The sequence below is a fragment of the Drosophila nasuta genome, chromosome 2L (assembly GCF_023558535.2).
Source record: "Drosophila nasuta strain 15112-1781.00 chromosome 2L, ASM2355853v1, whole genome shotgun sequence".
NCBI lineage: Eukaryota > Metazoa > Arthropoda > Insecta > Diptera > Drosophilidae > Drosophila > Drosophila nasuta.
Window position 1 is genome coordinate 20,350,477 of NC_083455.1, and position 18,347 is coordinate 20,368,823.

Sequence of the window (18,347 nt, forward strand, 5' to 3'; positions counted from 1 at the left end):
CCGAGCTCCGCCCCCAAAAACAACAACAAAAATATTGTAATTTACAATTCAACGAGTTTGAGCTCCAACTTCAGACTTTGCATGTTGGTAATCTCTTTCTAAATGGCCTGCTAGCAGAAGCTTATAATAGAGCCTCGAGGTATAAATATAGAAGGTATAAATATAAAACTTTGACTAAGATACTGAACAATTGAGTATAATAATAATAAAAGTGGCCTACAAAGTTGTATATCCTGAACACTTTAATATTTTTGTAAACCAAAGTAAAGTAAAGGTTTGCATATATTAATATAAATGTTTAGCACCCAAAGAAATGCAAGCTGCATCTATATTCAAAATAGTTTCTTTTTGTGATAAATCCACATCTGGATTTTCTCAGGCCAATGACTTCAATACCCTTTCAAAAGTCGCAATAGAGTAGATCTAGCTTACATTCATTACAAATGGATGGCATGCATTGAGCATGAACTCTTTTCAAACCCTTTTGTTATTCACCTCAATGTCTTTCTGTCTGCCATTCAATCTGAAACTATCCGAAACCAACAATTTTCGCCACAGGTTAAAAAAGATGAAAAAACGAATCACGTACACTTCTGACTTCAGCACCCCAAAAAAAAAAGAAATAGCTGATCTTGCGCTGTTGGCTTTTTTACAAACCGCTCAACACAATATACCCTGAAAATATTAAGCATACGCCATGTATGGCAGCGAACAGAAAAGAGCAGAGTCCGTGGAAATGGCAGCAGCTGCAAAAGGAGCGCACAAAAGGCGAACACACAAATGTTACTGCAATTACGCATAATAAACAAAAGTTACACGGATCGACAACAGCAATAGTAACCAGGGGACGATGACGGAGACGAAGACTAGAACGGGGAGTGAGGAGAGCGAATAAAACGCATACTTAATTGCGGGTTTTCAAACGAGCAAACTCCGTTGCAAATAAAAAAAAGGAAAAAAGCGCACTTGAATGGCCAGCATGGAACAGATTTTTAAGGGTAGTCTTTTTTTGGATCACCGGGCGGGCGCAGTTTGGCTTCCAAAAAATGGCTACATACGGCGATCCATGGAAATTGCAACAAATCGTCTAGAGCCCTCAGCAGCAGCAGCAGCATCATCATCATCAAAGCAACCCCTTTTGCCGCACCCAAAAAAAAAGAACAGAGCAACACTAAAATGGTTGACGTCTCGCGAGTTTTACATTATTACAAGCGCAACAACGGGCGTTCTATGAATTGGACTGACTGAAGAGGGCAGAGTGGGAAGGAGAAGGGGCAAGTTCCCTTGCTGCAGAGTTACAGCCCGATAGCCGAAAGGCAAATGCAAAGAATTTGTATCTAATAAAGTTCCATATGTGCTGGCTTCTCTCGGCATCTCTCTTATTAGGCATAAATATTTGATTGGGTTCATCTTTCAACATGAGGGTGCCCAACAACAACCAAAAAATGGGTGTGGATAAACGTTGTTGGTTGGTGTCATTGGTGGTGGTTCTTTCACTCATCCCATGTATCAAAATTATTACAATTTCATTTTGTTGATTTTTCAATTCTCTACTCAACTGACCCTCGGACGGGAGTCGAGACAACAACAGCTCAAGTGGTGATAGCTAAAGTTGTTTATTAAATGTCGATATGGTGAGAGCTCATAAAAAAAGATACATTTCATAAGCTGTAATAATTATATGGCATTATATTTTAAGCTGCGCCATCTTTCCCGGATATAATTTTGAAATTCAATTTTGAATGGAATTAGCCCTCTTGAGAAGTCTTTATTAGAAAAAGAAATATTACTAATTGCAAATTTATGATAATCCATTGGATATGATTCAAAGTAAACTCTCTTGTCTGAGATTGTATTTTAAGCATATTGAAATGGTAAGAGTTTGTTATTACTTAAGTTATTGAAAAACTCACCCGTCAACAATGTAGAATAGAATTCCGTATTCTGCAAAATATAATTTGTATAATCTTAGAAAAATCAAATATATAAAGAGCAGAGATTTTACTCAATAAAAAAAGCCAAGAAATTATTATTTACGTAAAGTCAATTCAAATTTCCAAGTACTTTTTTAAGTAATGTTGAATGTCACATACGCTGAGCAACAAAAAAAAAACCGAAATAATCAACTGCACTAAAGCTCACTTCAAATGACAATGAAAGCAAATATTTACATTAACCAAACACACAAATACATACAGGACTAGAGTCCTTTTCAAGAACTAAACAGGACTGAAACGAATGCAAACGAAACGCAGCCAAACACTCACACACTCACACACACACACACACACACACACACACACACACACACACAGAGAGTTCACCCGCAAATCTTTTGTCAAAATATGAAACTTCAAAACAATTACCTCAGCCTCAGCAACTGGCAAGCACTTGAGCACACAGAGAGAGCACGAGAGGATGAGGAGCTGTGGGATTTGTGGCAGGACTCGCAGGATTCGGATTCGAAATCGGAATCGGAAGCATGCGCAAACTGCGCAAATAAACAATTAAAATGTCACAATGATTGCCGTCGTACCCGTGTCAGGGAATCAAAAAACCACGAAAAATCGGTAAATACGTTGAACCCCAAAGGAGCACAGCCTCGGCTGCAAAAGAAGAGGAAAGAGGAAGAAAAAGCAGGCGGAGGTGAAGCAAGAGACGTGGCGTATAAAAAGCATTTGGCACTACCATTAACATTACCATTACCATTACCATTACCATTACAACTTCCATTGCATATTGTATTTATTCAAAAGCGCATTTTACAACCACGTGGCGATGACGCCGATTCAACTCGACTTGACTTGACGGCGACTAACCGACTGACGGTAAACCGTAGAGCGTAGAGCATAGACCGTAAGACATTTTACCCCACGGGCATTTGGCAATGTGTGCGGCGCACTCAGGCGAGCCGAGCAAGTCAACACACACAGCCAACCTGGCAAGGACTTGCAAGTCCTGCGAAGGCGTTGCACAAACAAACAGCAGCAACAACAACAACAGCAGTAGCAGCAGCAGCAAAAATCCCAATTAAAAATTGAAAAGCGCGCGAAAAACGACAGTTAAATAGTAGTTGTCGAAATGAAACGTCGTCAAGTTTTGTGGCCACCATGCTGAGCTGAAGCTGAAGCTGAAGCTTCTGCTCATCCTCCTCCCCCCTTTTGAAACACGCTGTGTGCGTCTGTGGCATTAACAATTGATGCACGACGACAACTGCCACACGGTTCAACTTTTGACAGATTGTCGGACTCAGCTGGGAGCTTACTTAGAGGCACTTTCCATTTCATTTCACACACACACACATACACAGTGACACACTGAGCAGAGCACATCGCCTGTTCTTCCTCAGGCAGCTCTTCAAGTGTTGTTGACATCCCAAAATGGCCACTGTGGCAAAGTCACAAGTAATTCAACAGCCGTCGACTTGGAAATTCACTTTTTGCAATAAGAATGTAACCACTAATTTTGTTGACAACTGCATTCGATAGTACGATACATTTAAACGAACTAATGAGACAACTAAATTATCGTTTATCGAGCCAAGATTGGCATCCAACAGAAGCGAAATGGGGACGAAAAGGATCGAAAGAGTTTTTGTACGAACAAAATAAATAATCAAATTAAACAATCAATTTTAGTTGAAAATATAAAAAAAATAAATATATAATAAAATATATATATAATATATAAACGATTAATTCATATAAGAAAGATCTTATTTGACTAACTAAAAGCTATTATAATCATACATTCACTTTCAATATCAAATAAATTTAAAATTTATAAATTTATTTTAATGTTCTTAGACGTAGGCTTAAGATTGAAATATTTATAAATTTAATATGGCAATCAACTTCGTATCTCAATTTTAATTTCTTGTAAAAAAATAAATAAATAAAATGTGGAACTCACCTTCAAAGTTAGACAAATATTGTTATGATGTTTGCTCCTTTTAATTGCAGTTAAGTATTTAAATCCGTTTTTGATGTCTTGACTTAATATTTGTTTAATATTTTGAGTGTTGTGGCAACTTCAAAGCTTTTTGCGAAGCGTCTTTCAAATGAATCCCAGACTAATCAAGCCAAGCAATTGCTGCTGGCGATAATCGGTGTCTGTTTGCCAGTTTTCTAAGTATTTCTTGGGTTAATCGCAGCACACACACACACTAACACACTCACATGCACTGAAACACGCAGAAATCGAGGGAGCTAAGGTGAAAGCTGCCCGTTTAATTCACACCGATGAAGAAAAGAAGCCCAGGAGAAACGTTGCAAATTGCGACCGCGCGTTCAAGACGTCAATTTCGGAATGTAAATATTTGATTTATGAGCCCAAAGTAAGTTAAGGCAAAACAAAAATAATAAGTGTGTAGTCGGAGGCCAAGTCGTCGTTCCACAGTTCCAGGGCTCAAAAAGGAGACAAGAGAGCATAGCAACCGCGTTTAACGTTAATAGCAAAGTCAATAATGCGCTACCGTTGCCGTTGCCGTTACCGTTACCGTTACATTGCATTACATTTCTCGGCTCTTTCTCACCTACGCATTTGTGATGGCTCTTCTTCTTAGCGAGTTCGAAAATTTGCCGTCGGGTTGCAAACGCCAGTCAAAATGTATAAAATGCGCGCGTCATGCTTTCTCGCTCTGACGCCACGTTCTGGAATGAAATGAAACACATACGGAACATCATTATCATTGATCAACATCATTACTCTTCACTCTCTCGTTCGCTCTCGCTTTCTCGCTTGCACCAATAAGAGAGCGCGCTGCTGCTCCCCTTCAACCCCCCTCTCACCAACAACTTCTGAGGGCTGTTTCTCTGAACGAAGCGCAATATGTCTCTTGTATGTACATTGAGCGTGTGTGTATCATGTTATGTGAGTATGTATTTTGTAGGCAGCTGCTGTATCTGCGGACTGTCCTTTTTCTAAGCTATGCCCCTACATCTCTTTCCCCCCTTCCTAGCTGACTGAATACATATTTGTACTGCAATTTGGCGGCGCACGCTCCTCTTATGATTTGCCTCTTTTTTCGTTCTCATTTACACAAGTGCGTTTTTGGGTGCCCCCTTGTTACGACCTCTCCTCCTCTCCCGCTGCGCCATTCTCGGGCGTTTGAAATATGTACACACCAATACATTCTCAAACCCATCGCATACATGCTTGTGTGCAAAAACGTTTCCCAAATTCCTTGTGCGAAATATGAACTGTATGTGTGTGCACACTGGGAGATTTTTTAATCAAATAATTACTATAATTGCAGAGCATGGCAATGTTCGATATTAAAAGTTCCCATGCAAAATGTCAAGTCCAAGAAAGAAGTTGACTTTTAAGGAACTGACATTAAAATGAACAAAGCCAAGTTGCGAGTAAGAAGGGAGAATAAAAGAGATTAAAATGTGTTTATATATACCAAATAAATGCACGTTAAATAAAAAGACAAACTGCAAGCGCAACAAAGTAATGTTAATTCTACTTACATATGTACATGCATACACATACACATACACATACACTCATATGTATGCATACGCTATTAGAACGAAATGAGCGAGCAAAAATGGCAACAACAAAATGACAGCAGCTCAGCAGGTGAGTGAAAGGCGCAGTAAAAGCTCAACGCCTAAGTAAATAAAACCTCGTCGCTCCTCTTTGCGCTTGTGTGCGCGCCTGTGCCCGCTCTCATTGTCAACAGCTACTAAAACAGCAAGGCAACTTCATTATGAGCATGGCGAAATGTGGGCGTGTGTTTTGCTACTTCTTCTGCCTCTGCTACAAGGGACAGGGGCAGCGCATGCGTCTGTCTCTCGCTGTCGCTGTCACACTGAAGGTGGCACCCATTTTGTATTTGAATGGTGGGTGTGTCTTCGCTCACTCACACACAACCACAATATCTCACACACAACGCAGGCAAAACGTAGCCACTCGTCCTATGCATAGCAGATGTCAGCGCACATTGAACCGGTCCGAAAACACTTGATTAGCTCGATGTTTTCTGTTACTGTGAGCTTTGCCGTCTCTCTCTCACACATAATTGTGTGCAAAAAAATTGCATGAAATTCAACAGGCAATGAAATTCACCCACATAAGCATTACGCATTTGCTTGTAAATGCATTTATTCAATACCACACCAGCTGCGGCTTACTTTAAACTTCTATAATGTTAGCTTTCAAATTTTATCATACACTTTTACTTTCTACTTTAAGGTCGATATTTTTACAACATATTTAGTGACATTAATTCTATAGATAAGGAAACAAACTGCATTCTATATTTGGATTGACTAATATTGTTATTTAGGCAATTTGTTTCAGCACCGTTGAGCTAATTCAATTTACGTCCCCTTCCTACTTGTGTGTGCATTATTTTGAAAATATACACATGAAGGACTTTCTCAAAAGCCGCGATGTGTGATGTTGCCTTCATATGGAATAGTACATATATAAGTTTTTCATTCTAGTTAGCTTAAAATTAATTCGGTCTCAATGGAATTTATGATAACATCCAAATTTAATATATATTTTGCTTACCTTACATATTTTCGGTGTCAATGGAATTTATTATGACATCTAAAATAAATTTTGAGCTCCCTCCCTTCTCGATGGAACTATCGATGTATGAATATATCGATTACCTTTTTAAACATAAATTCCTTATGAAAAACATTGATATTTATTTTAATGTAAATGCTTCCCTACTAAATATATTATACTTTTATTAATTTACAACTTTTTCTCTATATACAAAATTTCTTTTTAATCACTACCAAAATTTTTAAATATGAACGTTCATCTCTACAAATTTTAAATTGAATGATATACTAGATATACCGTTACCAGCTATTAAATTGGCTACACTTTTTATGTTGGTATTTTCCAGCACTGGTATAGTAGACGGCCAAATTATTTTTACCAAAGAACGCACTGAAATTCTGCATGCTTGTCAATAAATATTTAAGAAAAAACATCGACTATACGAATTAGTTCTAAATCGAGCAGCTGAACTAAAACGAACATTTTCAAACCCGCGCTAACTCCATACTGTGGTATGTATTGGTGCTTTAACACCTAACTGGTATTTTTAATATACTCGATATGATAGGGGTCACACTGTTTGAAGCTAAAGACACGTAAATCAACAGTCCGGAAAGTTGTAGAAATTTTACACAATAAGCACAACGCATTTCGTATATTATTTGGAATCATGGACGCTGGGACATGGTACAACTCGCTGCCCCGCTTTACCCGCTATTGGCTAACAGCCACAGTGGGCCTGAGCCTGCTCTGCCGCTTCGGCCTCCTGCCCATGGAATACATGTACCTGTCTCGCGAGCTCGTCCTCAGCCGGCTGCAATTGTGGCGCTGCATCACCTCGCTCTTTGTGTTCCCTCTGAGTGGAGCGACGGGTTTTCACTTTCTGATCAACTGCTACTTCATCACACAGTATAGTGCACGCCTCGAAAAGGATCAATATGTGCGCAGTCCCTCCGATTACATGTATCTCTTGATTATCACTGCAATCCTGGCGAATCTTGGTGGCATGGTGTTCAACGTGTACTTCTTGATGGACATGCTGGTTGTGGCCATCACCTATATCTGGTGTCAGTTGAACAAAGAAGTCATTGTGAACTTTTGGTTTGGCAGTCGTTTCAAGGCCATGTATTTACCTTGGGTGCTGGCAGGGATTGAGTTGATATTCCATGGTTCGCTCGCTTCGCTGGTAGGCATTTTCAATGGCCATGTCTACTACTTCTTGAAGTTCCAATATCCCCAAGAGCTGGGCGGAAACGCCTTTCTGGAGACACCACAAATTCTGTAAGTATTGTAAGTGTTTCGAGTTGAAACAATTTACCATACCTATTTTCCATATTCATCCACAGCAAGCGCTTTGCTCCCGATGTGTCAGGTGGTATCAGTGGTTTCGGCGTGCCGCCAGAGAGCAGAGCTCCTCCACCACGTCAGACAGCCAACTCGGCTTGGGGACACGGCAATGCTTTGGGACGTAATTGAGATGCCCAGATTATATATCTATACATCTATATAAATACTAATTTAGTTAATATGTGTAATTCGTAATTCTTTTTTAAACCTTTTTTGGTTACGCTGTAAATGTACTGAATTTCCTAAAACAAAAAAAAAAGCTAAAAAAGATAAAACTAAACACGATCAAATTTTGAAACTCGAACATCTTACTCCGAATGCTGTACCTCGATTAGTTAGTGGCATGATTTTGAATGGATATATCCATAAAATGCAAATATATACCATATATATAAATATATGCAGACAAAGAAAAGGATTTATGGGGGACAAAACCTAATTAACTGCTCGCCGTTTTACATTTACATTTATATTTATTTCATTTAAAACTTCTATGATAAAAATGATACAGCTGCACGCATTGTTCAACAATATGTTTTTTTGTATTAATTATTAATTAATCTGTTTTTGTTTTATATTCTCGCTCTTTTTTCCGTGGCGGTTTTCGCATCAAACTGAGTGTTGTCTTAAAAAATTGCAACATTTCCTTTTAACGTTTTGTGTTTGTCGTTTTGGATAATTTGGCTATTACAAAATCGACGCATAAAATTCTTAAGTGCTAAACTACCCGGCGAGTAGTAGTCATCAAAATGGATCATTTATCATTTGCAGTTATTATTATTATTATTTGTAGTCCCAAAAAACTATTCTTTATCTTTACATGGTACATATACATGAATTCTAGATCAATAAATCTTCAATTGGTATTTCTTTCGACTTAAATATTTACAATTTTTGTTTTGAATTCTTCTTTTGTTTTTAATAGCGGCCATTGTTTGAGGCGTTGATTTAACTAAATTCTATAATCTCATTTGAAAATAATCAAAAAAATTAATAAAAACACTTGAATCTTATTTCATAATATGATCATCATCTGCTGCTTTGCTTTGCTGGCTGTTCTGTTTGGGGATTTTTTTCTTTCTGTTTAAAACGTAAAAAGCTTATCTAAATTAAAGAGAAAGTAAAAGAGAAATGCTATTTACAATTGTGTTTTAGTTTTAAGGTAATTCGATGCCTGGCAACTTTGGAGAAATCAATGCCAATATATGGTATGGTATAGTATAAAACAAGGTTTAGTGTGACTGCTGCAATTACAAACTAGATGAACGCGATTCTCAATGGGATGAACGAGGATTCTCAAAGATAGTTGAATTTACAATATATCTATATATATGCATAAATATAATGATAATGATAATCTTGCACTCGAAACTAATCTATCAACTAATGCTAAACAAAACCGGGGCTGGCTTTCTGGGTGTGTGAGTGTGTCGTCTGTCCTGTGTGTGTGTGTGTGTGTGTATGTGTTTTGTTGTGCGTTTCTCTCGCAGATCAGCAGAAGATGCAAATCAAATTCGAGTGGCAATTTGATGCCTATGGCAAAGTTGTTGTTGTCGTCGCTGCCATTCTTGTCACTTCCATTGGTTTCTTCGACTCCTCCAACACTGTCACTGTCGTCACCTTGCTGCTGATCGCCTCCAGCGGCGCTGTTATGCTGCTGCTGCTCTCAATCTCAATGGGCTGCTCCAGTTCCATGTCCACATACTCGATTGCGCTGCCATCATCATCCTGCAGTTCAATTACTGAAACAGATAGTGGAACATTAGGAAGTTTTATGAGGTAGGTAACTCGTAACTACTCACTGCGATTGTTGAGCTGTGTTGAAGCTGTTTCTCCTCCTCCTGCTGCTGCTGTCGGCACTTCCTCTTCCCTCACATCCTCTACAACCAGCGCCTCCAGCAATTTCTTGCTTGCAGCATTCGACACCGTGCTTGTTGGCGTTGTTGTTGTGCTCGCTGCTACAGTTGTTGTGCTGGGCGTAACAACAGCCGACGACGCCTTTGAAGCCTGATCCAATTCCATTTCCCAATCGGTGGCATTTAACACAACCATCGACGTTGGCGCCGTCTTTGCTGCAGGCGTCTTTGGCGACGCCTCCGTTGAGGCTCCATTGTCACTCGCCACAATGATGGGCATATTAATGATATCGATGGGCGTGTCCTCTGTAATCAGCTGATTGGCAGTGGGCTTCGCCTTGCCTGCTGCTCCCAAGATGCTTGTCGTAGCGGCAACCACAGTCTGTTGTTGTTGTTGCGTACTGCTGCTGCTGCTGGCTGCATTCGCTGTCGCTGAAGCTGGTCCAATCACCAATACATTGGGTTTGGCTGTTGACAGCAGTTCAGATGTCGTCTTCGGTTTGCTGGTGGCGGCAGAGGAGGCGAGTGTAACCGCTCGCATGCCGCTGGTGGGCAGAAAGACCAGGTTACTCTTGCTCACACTCAATGTGGTGGGTTTGCCTTTGGCAACGCCGCCGCTCGTCATTTGCGTTGGGGTGAGCAACTGCATCTTCTGTATGGTTATACGCTGCTGCGCTGCTGGCTGCGGAGACGTTGGCGTTGTCAACTGATGTCCAGTGGGCGACAAAGCTGCATTGCTTACGCTAACTGTGGCCTTGCTCACTGTTGTGCCGCCAGCTGCTGCAGCCGCCGTGGGATTGCTGGGACTGGGATTGAGCTTGTGTATTATGCTGCCCGCATGCAGTTTGGTGGCTGGCAGAAATACTTTGCCATTAGGCGAGCAAATCTTGATATTGCGCAACGCGCTGCTTGGCACCTGTTTGATGCTGCTGCTGCTCAGCTTAATGTTGCCCAGCAATTGTGACGTCGATGGCGAAGCAGCAGTTGCCACGGGGGATGCGGTAACTGTTGCTGCTCCCACCGTGCTCGTCGTCGCTTTGCGAAACACGGGCATCGCATTTGTTAGCGGCGTGATGAGCGTGTTGTTCAAACTGCTCGCTGGTATATTTTTGATAATATTCACAGCACTCGCGCTGCTCAGTGGCGTCGCTATGCTCTGGCTCTGGCTCTGACTCGAAGTTGGAGTCGCCGTCTGGCTGGGCACACGCTCCTCCACAATGTACTTTTGTGGGGTTGTTGCAGCTGCAGCCGCAGTGGTTGCCTTGCTGCTGAGATTGCTGATGGCATGCGGACTTGGCTGCTGTTGCTGTTGATCGTAGGCGATAACTCGCAGTTGTGCTGTGCTTGGACTGACAACAGTGGGCAACGTCGGCGTCTGCGGCAGCGGCTGCTTGTCCAGTAGCTGAATCTTCTTGGGCGTCAATTTGGTGCCTGGTGGCAATATTGTGGTACTGCGCACCTTGGGTGGCGCCGCAATCTGTTGCACGCTTATGATTTGCGGTGCCAGCGGCAAGTTTGCGGTGCAAATTGTGGGCGATGCTTGACGCTCCTCCACAATGTATTTCTTAACCGGCGTGCTCAATTGTGACAATGGTTGTTGCTGTTGCTGCTGTGGCGTGGGCGACATCTTGTTATCTTTAAACACAACGGGTGAGCTGACAATCGAACGTGGCGTTATTGTTGGCGATTGCTGTACAACGGGCGACAATGTCTTCAGTTTGCTGGCTGCCACCGATTTGAGTGCCTCATCGAGTATATATTCCACATGTGGTTGAACCAAGTGATTGGCATTTGGGTGCTGCTGTAGCTGCGGCGTTGTTGTCGGCGTCGTCGGCTCCGCTGCTGCTGCTGTTACAGCTGGCAGCGTTGTCGCCAATAATACTTTATGTTGCTGCTGTTGCTGTTGTTGTTGCTGCTGCTCTTGCTGTTGCTTTTGCTGCAGCTGCAACTGTTTCTGCGCTCGTCGCCGTCCGCTTTTCGCTGGCTTTGTGTTGGCTGCAGCAGGCGACAAATTGCCACTGTTATTGGCCAGGGTTGCATGTGCTGCACCCTTTTTACTGGACAAGCGTTGCTTGTGCTTCTGCTGCTGTTGGTAAAAGTAACGTTGCTGCATTGTCCGCGGACTCGGTCGCTGCTCCACCGGATGTCCCACATGTCCATCCTCATCTTGTGCAGCTATTTGCTGTTGTTGTTGCTGTTGCCCTTGTTGTAGTTGTTGCCGATAATCGTGTTGAGTGTTCCGCTTCTTGTTGGGCTTCGACGCCTCACCAGCATCGTTTTCCTTGCGCTTCAATGTGGCCTTCTTGATCTCGTTAGGTAAATCGGGTACCTTGAACTGCAAGAGGTAAAAAGCATTAGTTGCAAATTCAAATATTAATTGCAGAGCGTGGATTATTTTACTATTAAATTTCACAAAATGTTGAAAATATTTGCATTTGAATAAGAATGTGCAGCTTTTAAGTATTTACTTGTATAAGTTTTCCCGCTTAAATTTTGACTGCCACTACTTTATTTACATGTTGTCCTCGGGTAACTTTTTATTAACATCTAGCAAGCAGTTGTATTTATGTTAATTAACAGTGTTAACTTTGCTAACTGTAGCATTCGCTCAACACAAATTTCAAATTTCAAACTGAAAAGTAAATTGAAGGATTTTTAGAAACCAATAAATCTGGTTCCGTTTGGTAAAATCTTAAGTAGCATTTGAATAATTAAAATTTACAAATAAATCAAATATTTACCCATTAAACGTTTCCCTCTTAAAATTATTTACAAATGTTTTTACTGTTGTCCTCAGTAATCTCTGTATATGTATATATCGATAACATTTTTGCTAACAACACATATTGGGCAGCTGTTGACAACAGCTGTCTGTTAATGTTAATTATCAGTGTTAACGTTGCTGTTAACTGCGGCATTTGCTTAACGCAAAATTTAAATTGCAAACTGCAAAGCTATATCCAAAAACAACAACTTAAGCCATGGTAAAAACACAAATTAAAAAAAAACACTTAGTTAACATGTTGAGTAGCAATTGAACTGTACTTGTCCAATTCTATTGGTACTTTTAACCTTCCGACTGTTCCAATTGGATTGTTGTTTCCTAATTGGCCGCACACACACGCACACACACACGAACAGACTTACACCGCTTTGTAAGCGGACAGATCTTGGCGAGCATTTAACCCACTTGCAACACACAATGAAGAGCGCTTGAGAGGAGACGCTTGTGGAACAGCATTGCTCCAGGTGCAGACTGTACTTTTGCTTTGCCCCCAATACATGCGCAAACACACGTATATTTAAATGTATATGCTGTCCAGGTCATACGTTATATAATGCTATGATCATGTTCCACTCACCGGCTCCTCCATAATGACATGAGGCTGCTCCTGATACTTGTGCTTGCCATGCTTTAGCATCAAATAATTTGCCTGCTCCCGAAGCGCTTCGCCGAGATTGGCGCCAGTCTCATGTGGCGACGCAAGTTTAGCATTTTCCGCCAAAGCTTTTGCTGCCAAATCATTGGCCACAATGCTGAGCGCAGTTTGTGGACTGATGCGTGGCAGCAGCGGATAGGGCCGGCGACCTTCACGTGACCATTCCTGCCATGTGTTGGGACCGCAGACGCTGTTGAAAATTCCACAAAAATTTTTCACTAGAAACACACAGAATTTGCGGTGGCAACTCACTTCTCAGCTATGGTGCAGAGCTGTTCATCGTTGGCAGCGCGTCGCACCTCTGCACAATGTCGCTCCTGGGTGATGTGAAACACTTGACGCAATTCCTCCAACAGTTTCGCTTTCGTTTCGCTTAGCGAGCCTTGGGCGCGAAAAACGCTAATAATGTGCGAGTACGATTCAAGCTCTGTGAGAAATTAAATGTGAACAATATTAGTTGCATATGAAGGGGCAGTTGCAGCTGCTACTGCTGTTCCTTGTTGTGTGGCACTAAGACAGCGGCAACATCTCGAAAGTATCAACGTTTCACCTACCAAGTCGACGCAGCATGCCTCGACATTCGTCGCGCGACATTTGCAGCGTTTGTGGCCACATCCTGCGGCTTATATTTGAACGCACTACGTTTGCCGCTCGCCAATCCGATTCAATTTGCAAACGCAATTCTCAGTTGTTTTGCTCAATGGCTTTTCCCGTTTCTTATTGCAGTTTTTATTAACTAAAACAAACCAAAACTCCGAGTTTGCTGCTGGTGCTCAGCGTGTGACCGTATGTTTCATTTTCAAATATACCATTTTTGCTACAAAATACCACTTCCGCAATGCGAATGCAACCCTTCAAGTTCCTGGCGATTCTTCATTATCGATACTATTTTTTGTTGTGCAAATTATGTGACCCAATTCCTTGGTTTTAATATTTGTTTTTTGCTAAACATCATTTATTCAACTAATGCCACTGGAAATTATGCTAAGAAATACTATTCCTGATACTGTTAACTTATTAATAAAATGTTTTGCCATTTATTTTTTGTTTTGCAAAAGATCGCAACATTTTATTTTCGATGCAGACTTCAATAGGGTTACCACCTTAGTGCAACTTTCAAAATTTTAATTTTTATGTATGCACATAAGTCGTTAAAGTATTTTATTGTGATGTATTTACATAATTTAAACTTGTATTATTATAAACATTCATATATGAGGTACTTCGGTTTCTTATCGTTCGTTGCTTATGAACTGTGTGTTTGTATATTGGAAATTGCATACGTATGTTGATATGTGTGTATGTGCGTGAGATTGTGTAGGGCAAGAATTTACACTGTTTATTTTGTATCTTTAAGATGCATTACTTTAAACTTATTTTTTTTAATTTACTCTTGTGAACGTATAGAATTGGGAAATTTATCCAAAACATATCGGAGAAAAGGATAAACTTATTTTTGATTTGTAAGCCGGGAATCTTTTCAAAGTTCAGAGCGTTCCAATGAATCGATGGCGTCTTTGCCCTGCATATGTATAATATACATATTAAGAACAAACAAAATTATAAATTAAGCACTTTATCTTACCGACTTAAACCAGAATGAATTCGTCAAAAAGTTAATTCGATCCCAAAAGCCCATCCCCGATATGGGTGATATTCCATGTAGATGCAGATGATGTTGCGATATAAAGGGCGGAATATGGAATCCGATCACTGCATCTGACGTATCAATACCTTTCGACCCCAGAAAGTCGACCATGCCACTGTACATGCGACTCACTAAGAAAACGTGTGTAAATAATAACAATATGTAAATAAGCCCGACTTTCGACTTACCTAAGCCAACGTGGGACTTGTTAAGCACTTTTAAACTTTCGTAATGTTTCTTGGGAATCGCGAGATAATGATAAGTAGATGCTGGTCGAATGTCTTTAAATATCACATATTCATCGTTTTCAAATTCAAGGACTGGTGGTGTCCTGTTTCCACTAGCAAACTGACAAAATAAACATTTCGCTGGAGACTGTGCGTTGAAAGATTTGGTGGTCGTTTCGATCGTGTATTTGACGAATAACACAAAAACTAAGAAAATCAATATAGAAAATAAAATACACTTTTTCTTTTTCCAAACATTTCGACAACTCCCATTCCTCTTGGAGCTCGACATAATCTTAATAACGTAAACAAAGACACAACACAATTCAATACAGATGAGCAAAGTAATCGATATGCATGCATCGATATGACTCGATCAATAAGCGAAATTAATATTCATCTACAGTATTCAATATACTGAAATAAGTTAATTCTAAGTGAAAGCCAATTGCAAACACTATAACAAGCATACACATTTTAATCAATCGAACCCATTTGCTAAAAAAAAACATATCACAGAATATAAATAACTTAAATTATTGAATTGTAAGATATTCGATCTAACAACTATTTGCAGCAATCGATGTTTGCATTAGCATTTGAATGTGTAACAACTATTTTCTGCAGTCGATATATCGATACATGCGTTTGCAGCTCTGTCTCAACTATTCCTGAGTTTGGCCACAAATTTGTGGCCAAGCAGTTTTTGAAAAGTGTTATTTATTTCGATGTGAGTCCATTTGAAAACAAAAACAATATGTTATTCCGATCAGCCAAAAACAAGTTCGAAGCGGTAGACGTTATCCGCCGGCTCAAACGTTTGGCCGAGGGCACAGTGACGTCGTACCGGCGTTTATTTGTGCTGCTGTTGTGTGTGTGCATTGTGTTCTATATGCTGCCGCCAATCTTTCGTTATCTATTTCTAAGCACAAACGAGGAAAAAGGTAACGTTGTCACATTTGTGCTTCTATATATAACTCTCGTTCTTTTGACAATTGACAGATGTGCACAGCGTGTGCATGGACGATCGTCTAACTCCGTATATACTGCAAAACTACGAATATGACGCGAACATACGTCACGTGGCTCCGTTGCTGGAGGGGGAGCGGGATTACACGCCCTATGCGGGTAACGGTTATATTGGTCTAGAGGTCTCGCACGATGCTGCGCTGAATATTAAACATGGCCGTGCTATGCAGCTTCCGATACGCTTTCAACCCATTGTCTCGGTGCTTCAAATGGGCGGCGCTGAAAAAGAAGCTACAGTTGTGGAGTATTTGACAGGAATGGTGCATAGATTTCAATGTTACTCCGGTTACTTTGTCTCCTACACACTGTATGCGCATCGCACACAGCCAAATGTGCTCATGCAAGAACTGCAAATAACCAATACCCGCAACATGGTCGAGAACATTGAGCTGATACTGCCGCGCAATCGGTTACCTAAATCTACTGTGCGCAGCATTCCACTCGGGTTAGTAAGCACATTGTTGCAGCTTCAAAATCGTACCTACATCACTTCATTCTCTTCTAGCGCTCCCGTGCAAATCGGCATGTTGAGCTACACCGAACTGGAGGTGATTACAGGCAATGTGCAGCCCTCGCCCGATGATCCCACTAAACTGATTGCAATCAGCATTGTGAAACCCAAACTAGAGCCAACTGTGCAGCTGCGCAAGCGTGGCACAGTGCGCATCGTTTACCCGTTGATTGTGGAGTATTCCAAGCCCGTTGCCGAGCAGCAATTGAAAGCCACCTTGGACAATCTGGAGCAGCACACAATTCAAGCCATGACCAACCTGCTGCAGAAACTCACAGGCTCGCTAAACAGCATCAATAACTTCCGGCAAGAGCACATCAATGTTTGGGCCGATCTCTGGGCCACAGGTTTTACGATAAGCACCTCTAAAGCAGAAAACAGTTTGAATGGCGATCGTATTAATGCAACCATGTATGCGGTGCTCTCTCAAGTGCGCAGTTTTGAGTTTGAAGAACTTAATGCTGGCTTAGGCACCGGTTCGGTTGCTATACGCGAGGACATTGCCAAGGCTTTGACATACGCCGAAGGCTGCTTCGATTCCTATCACACGTTGCAGGCCGAGAATCTGTGGCGGGACATGGCCACCCTGTCTCAACTCAATTCCTTGGTTTCGTCGTGGATGTTAACGCTGGAGAAGCAAGGCTGCCACAATCTGATACGCGCTGGCGCCTCGGGCGTCATTCAGGCTATGACGCTGAGTTTTGGTAGCTTTCGATTTAGCAATCAGCATCTGGAATGCAATATGCATCCGAAATTCTTACATCGCGACTTTCACTTTAGGCGTCTTAACTATGGCAACAAGACGCACGTCAATGTGACAATTATTGTGAAAGAGGACAACAAGGCGGTCATCAATGTGGCCTTGGATCGCTCCGATCGCAGTTACTACGCCTGTGATGGCGGTTGTCTTGACGAGCCAGTTCTGCTTACGTAATTAGCTACATTATAATTCTTTGAAATTATGTATTAACCGTTTAATATTACAGGCAAAGTCGTCGCGAATTCCCTGTCAAATTGACTGAACCCCTGACTGCAATATTGTATATAACTGAAGATAAGCAACACATGGAGGAGATACACCATGCCATACACGTCAAGGAAGTGGTAGAAGGTACATAAACAAAATATTCTCTTTTTTGTCAATGCTAATTCGTTTTATATCCTTCAGCTCCGGCGCATGAACAACACGTCATTGCATTACACAAGCATGGTCATCAACTTGGCGGTTTGCCTGCTCTCTTTTGGGTCTCAGTGTGTGCAATAATTATAGTATTTCATATATTCCTTTGTAAGCTGATTATCAAGGAGTATTGCGAGCCAAGCGATAAGCTCCGATATCGTTATAACAAACCGTGATTCTAGTTGTATATAATAACAAATAATAAATGTGTATAATCTAATTGGACGTATCAGAAGATGCTACTAGTAAAAGCAAAAAGAAACAAATTACAACCAAAATTGCCGACCTTTTTCATTAAAACGTATTATCAAGAAACGCAGATAGCAGACAAAACTGACATTTGTTGTGAGGCAACAAATGTGCAATATAGTAATTAACGATATTAATCAAAATGTGTTGAATGTTTTTAGGAAAATCACATTTGTATAAATACTTAGAAAGCGCTTTCGCAGCAGACCCAATCATATATATTATATATTCTACATTGTTAAGGTCTAATTTATGTACATATTAATTCGTATAGTGGCGCTCTAATCAATAAATGAATATGTAAACACAGAACTAATACTGACACTTCTATT

At 40.9% G+C, this 18,347-nt stretch overlaps 5 protein-coding genes across 9 annotated transcripts in view; 2 read left to right on the forward strand and 3 right to left on the reverse strand.

Annotated features, from left to right (window-relative positions):
* LOC132785419 (fez family zinc finger protein erm) overlaps positions 1–7,103 on the reverse strand; it is a 27,889-nt gene extending 20,786 nt beyond the window's left edge. Inside the window, exons 1-4 of one of the 5 annotated variants that reach the window (XM_060791532.1) lie at positions 6,526–6,775; positions 4,179–4,652; positions 3,913–4,127; positions 1,914–1,944 (exon numbers count right to left, since the gene is read on the reverse strand). The gene's annotated coding sequence lies outside the window, so the exon portion shown is untranslated. Of the gene's footprint in view, positions 1–1,913; positions 1,945–3,912; positions 4,653–6,119; positions 6,460–6,525 lie in introns of those variants that run through there. The other 4 variants (XM_060791524.1, XM_060791540.1, XR_009632319.1 and 1 more) reach the window with 4 other exon arrangements.
* Positions 7,097–8,570, forward strand: LOC132785450 (derlin-1). The gene is made up of 2 exons (XM_060791560.1): positions 7,097–7,809; positions 7,875–8,570. Exons 1-2 carry the CDS (start codon positions 7,199–7,201, stop codon positions 8,002–8,004), a joined length of 741 nt encoding a protein of 246 aa, XP_060647543.1. The 5' UTR covers positions 7,097–7,198; the 3' UTR covers positions 8,005–8,570.
* A 95-nt stretch (positions 8,571–8,665) lies between these two features.
* On the reverse strand, positions 8,666–13,955 carry LOC132785410 (mucin-5AC). Its single transcript, XM_060791505.1, has 5 exons — positions 13,726–13,955; positions 13,424–13,598; positions 13,094–13,361; positions 9,678–12,066; positions 8,666–9,617 (listed from the first exon to the last, which is right to left on the reverse strand). The coding sequence occupies exons 1-5, from the start codon at positions 13,784–13,786 to the stop codon at positions 9,409–9,411; spliced, it is 3,102 nt and encodes a 1,033-aa protein (XP_060647488.1). The 5' UTR covers positions 13,787–13,955; the 3' UTR covers positions 8,666–9,408.
* A 273-nt stretch (positions 13,956–14,228) lies between these two features.
* LOC132785034 (adenosine 5'-monophosphoramidase HINT3) lies at positions 14,229–15,385 on the reverse strand. Its single transcript, XM_060790997.1, has 3 exons — positions 15,008–15,385; positions 14,757–14,950; positions 14,229–14,693 (listed from the first exon to the last, which is right to left on the reverse strand). Exons 1-3 carry the CDS (start codon positions 15,336–15,338, stop codon positions 14,652–14,654), a joined length of 567 nt encoding a protein of 188 aa, XP_060646980.1. The 5' UTR covers positions 15,339–15,385; the 3' UTR covers positions 14,229–14,651.
* A 299-nt stretch (positions 15,386–15,684) lies between these two features.
* LOC132785018 (uncharacterized protein KIAA2013 homolog) lies at positions 15,685–18,329 on the forward strand. The gene is made up of 5 exons (XM_060790973.1): positions 15,685–15,990; positions 16,049–16,520; positions 16,581–17,516; positions 17,573–17,697; positions 17,755–18,329. Exons 1-5 carry the CDS (start codon positions 15,804–15,806, stop codon positions 17,940–17,942), a joined length of 1,908 nt encoding a protein of 635 aa, XP_060646956.1. The 5' UTR covers positions 15,685–15,803; the 3' UTR covers positions 17,943–18,329.
* Positions 18,330–18,347: the final 18 nt, after the last annotated feature.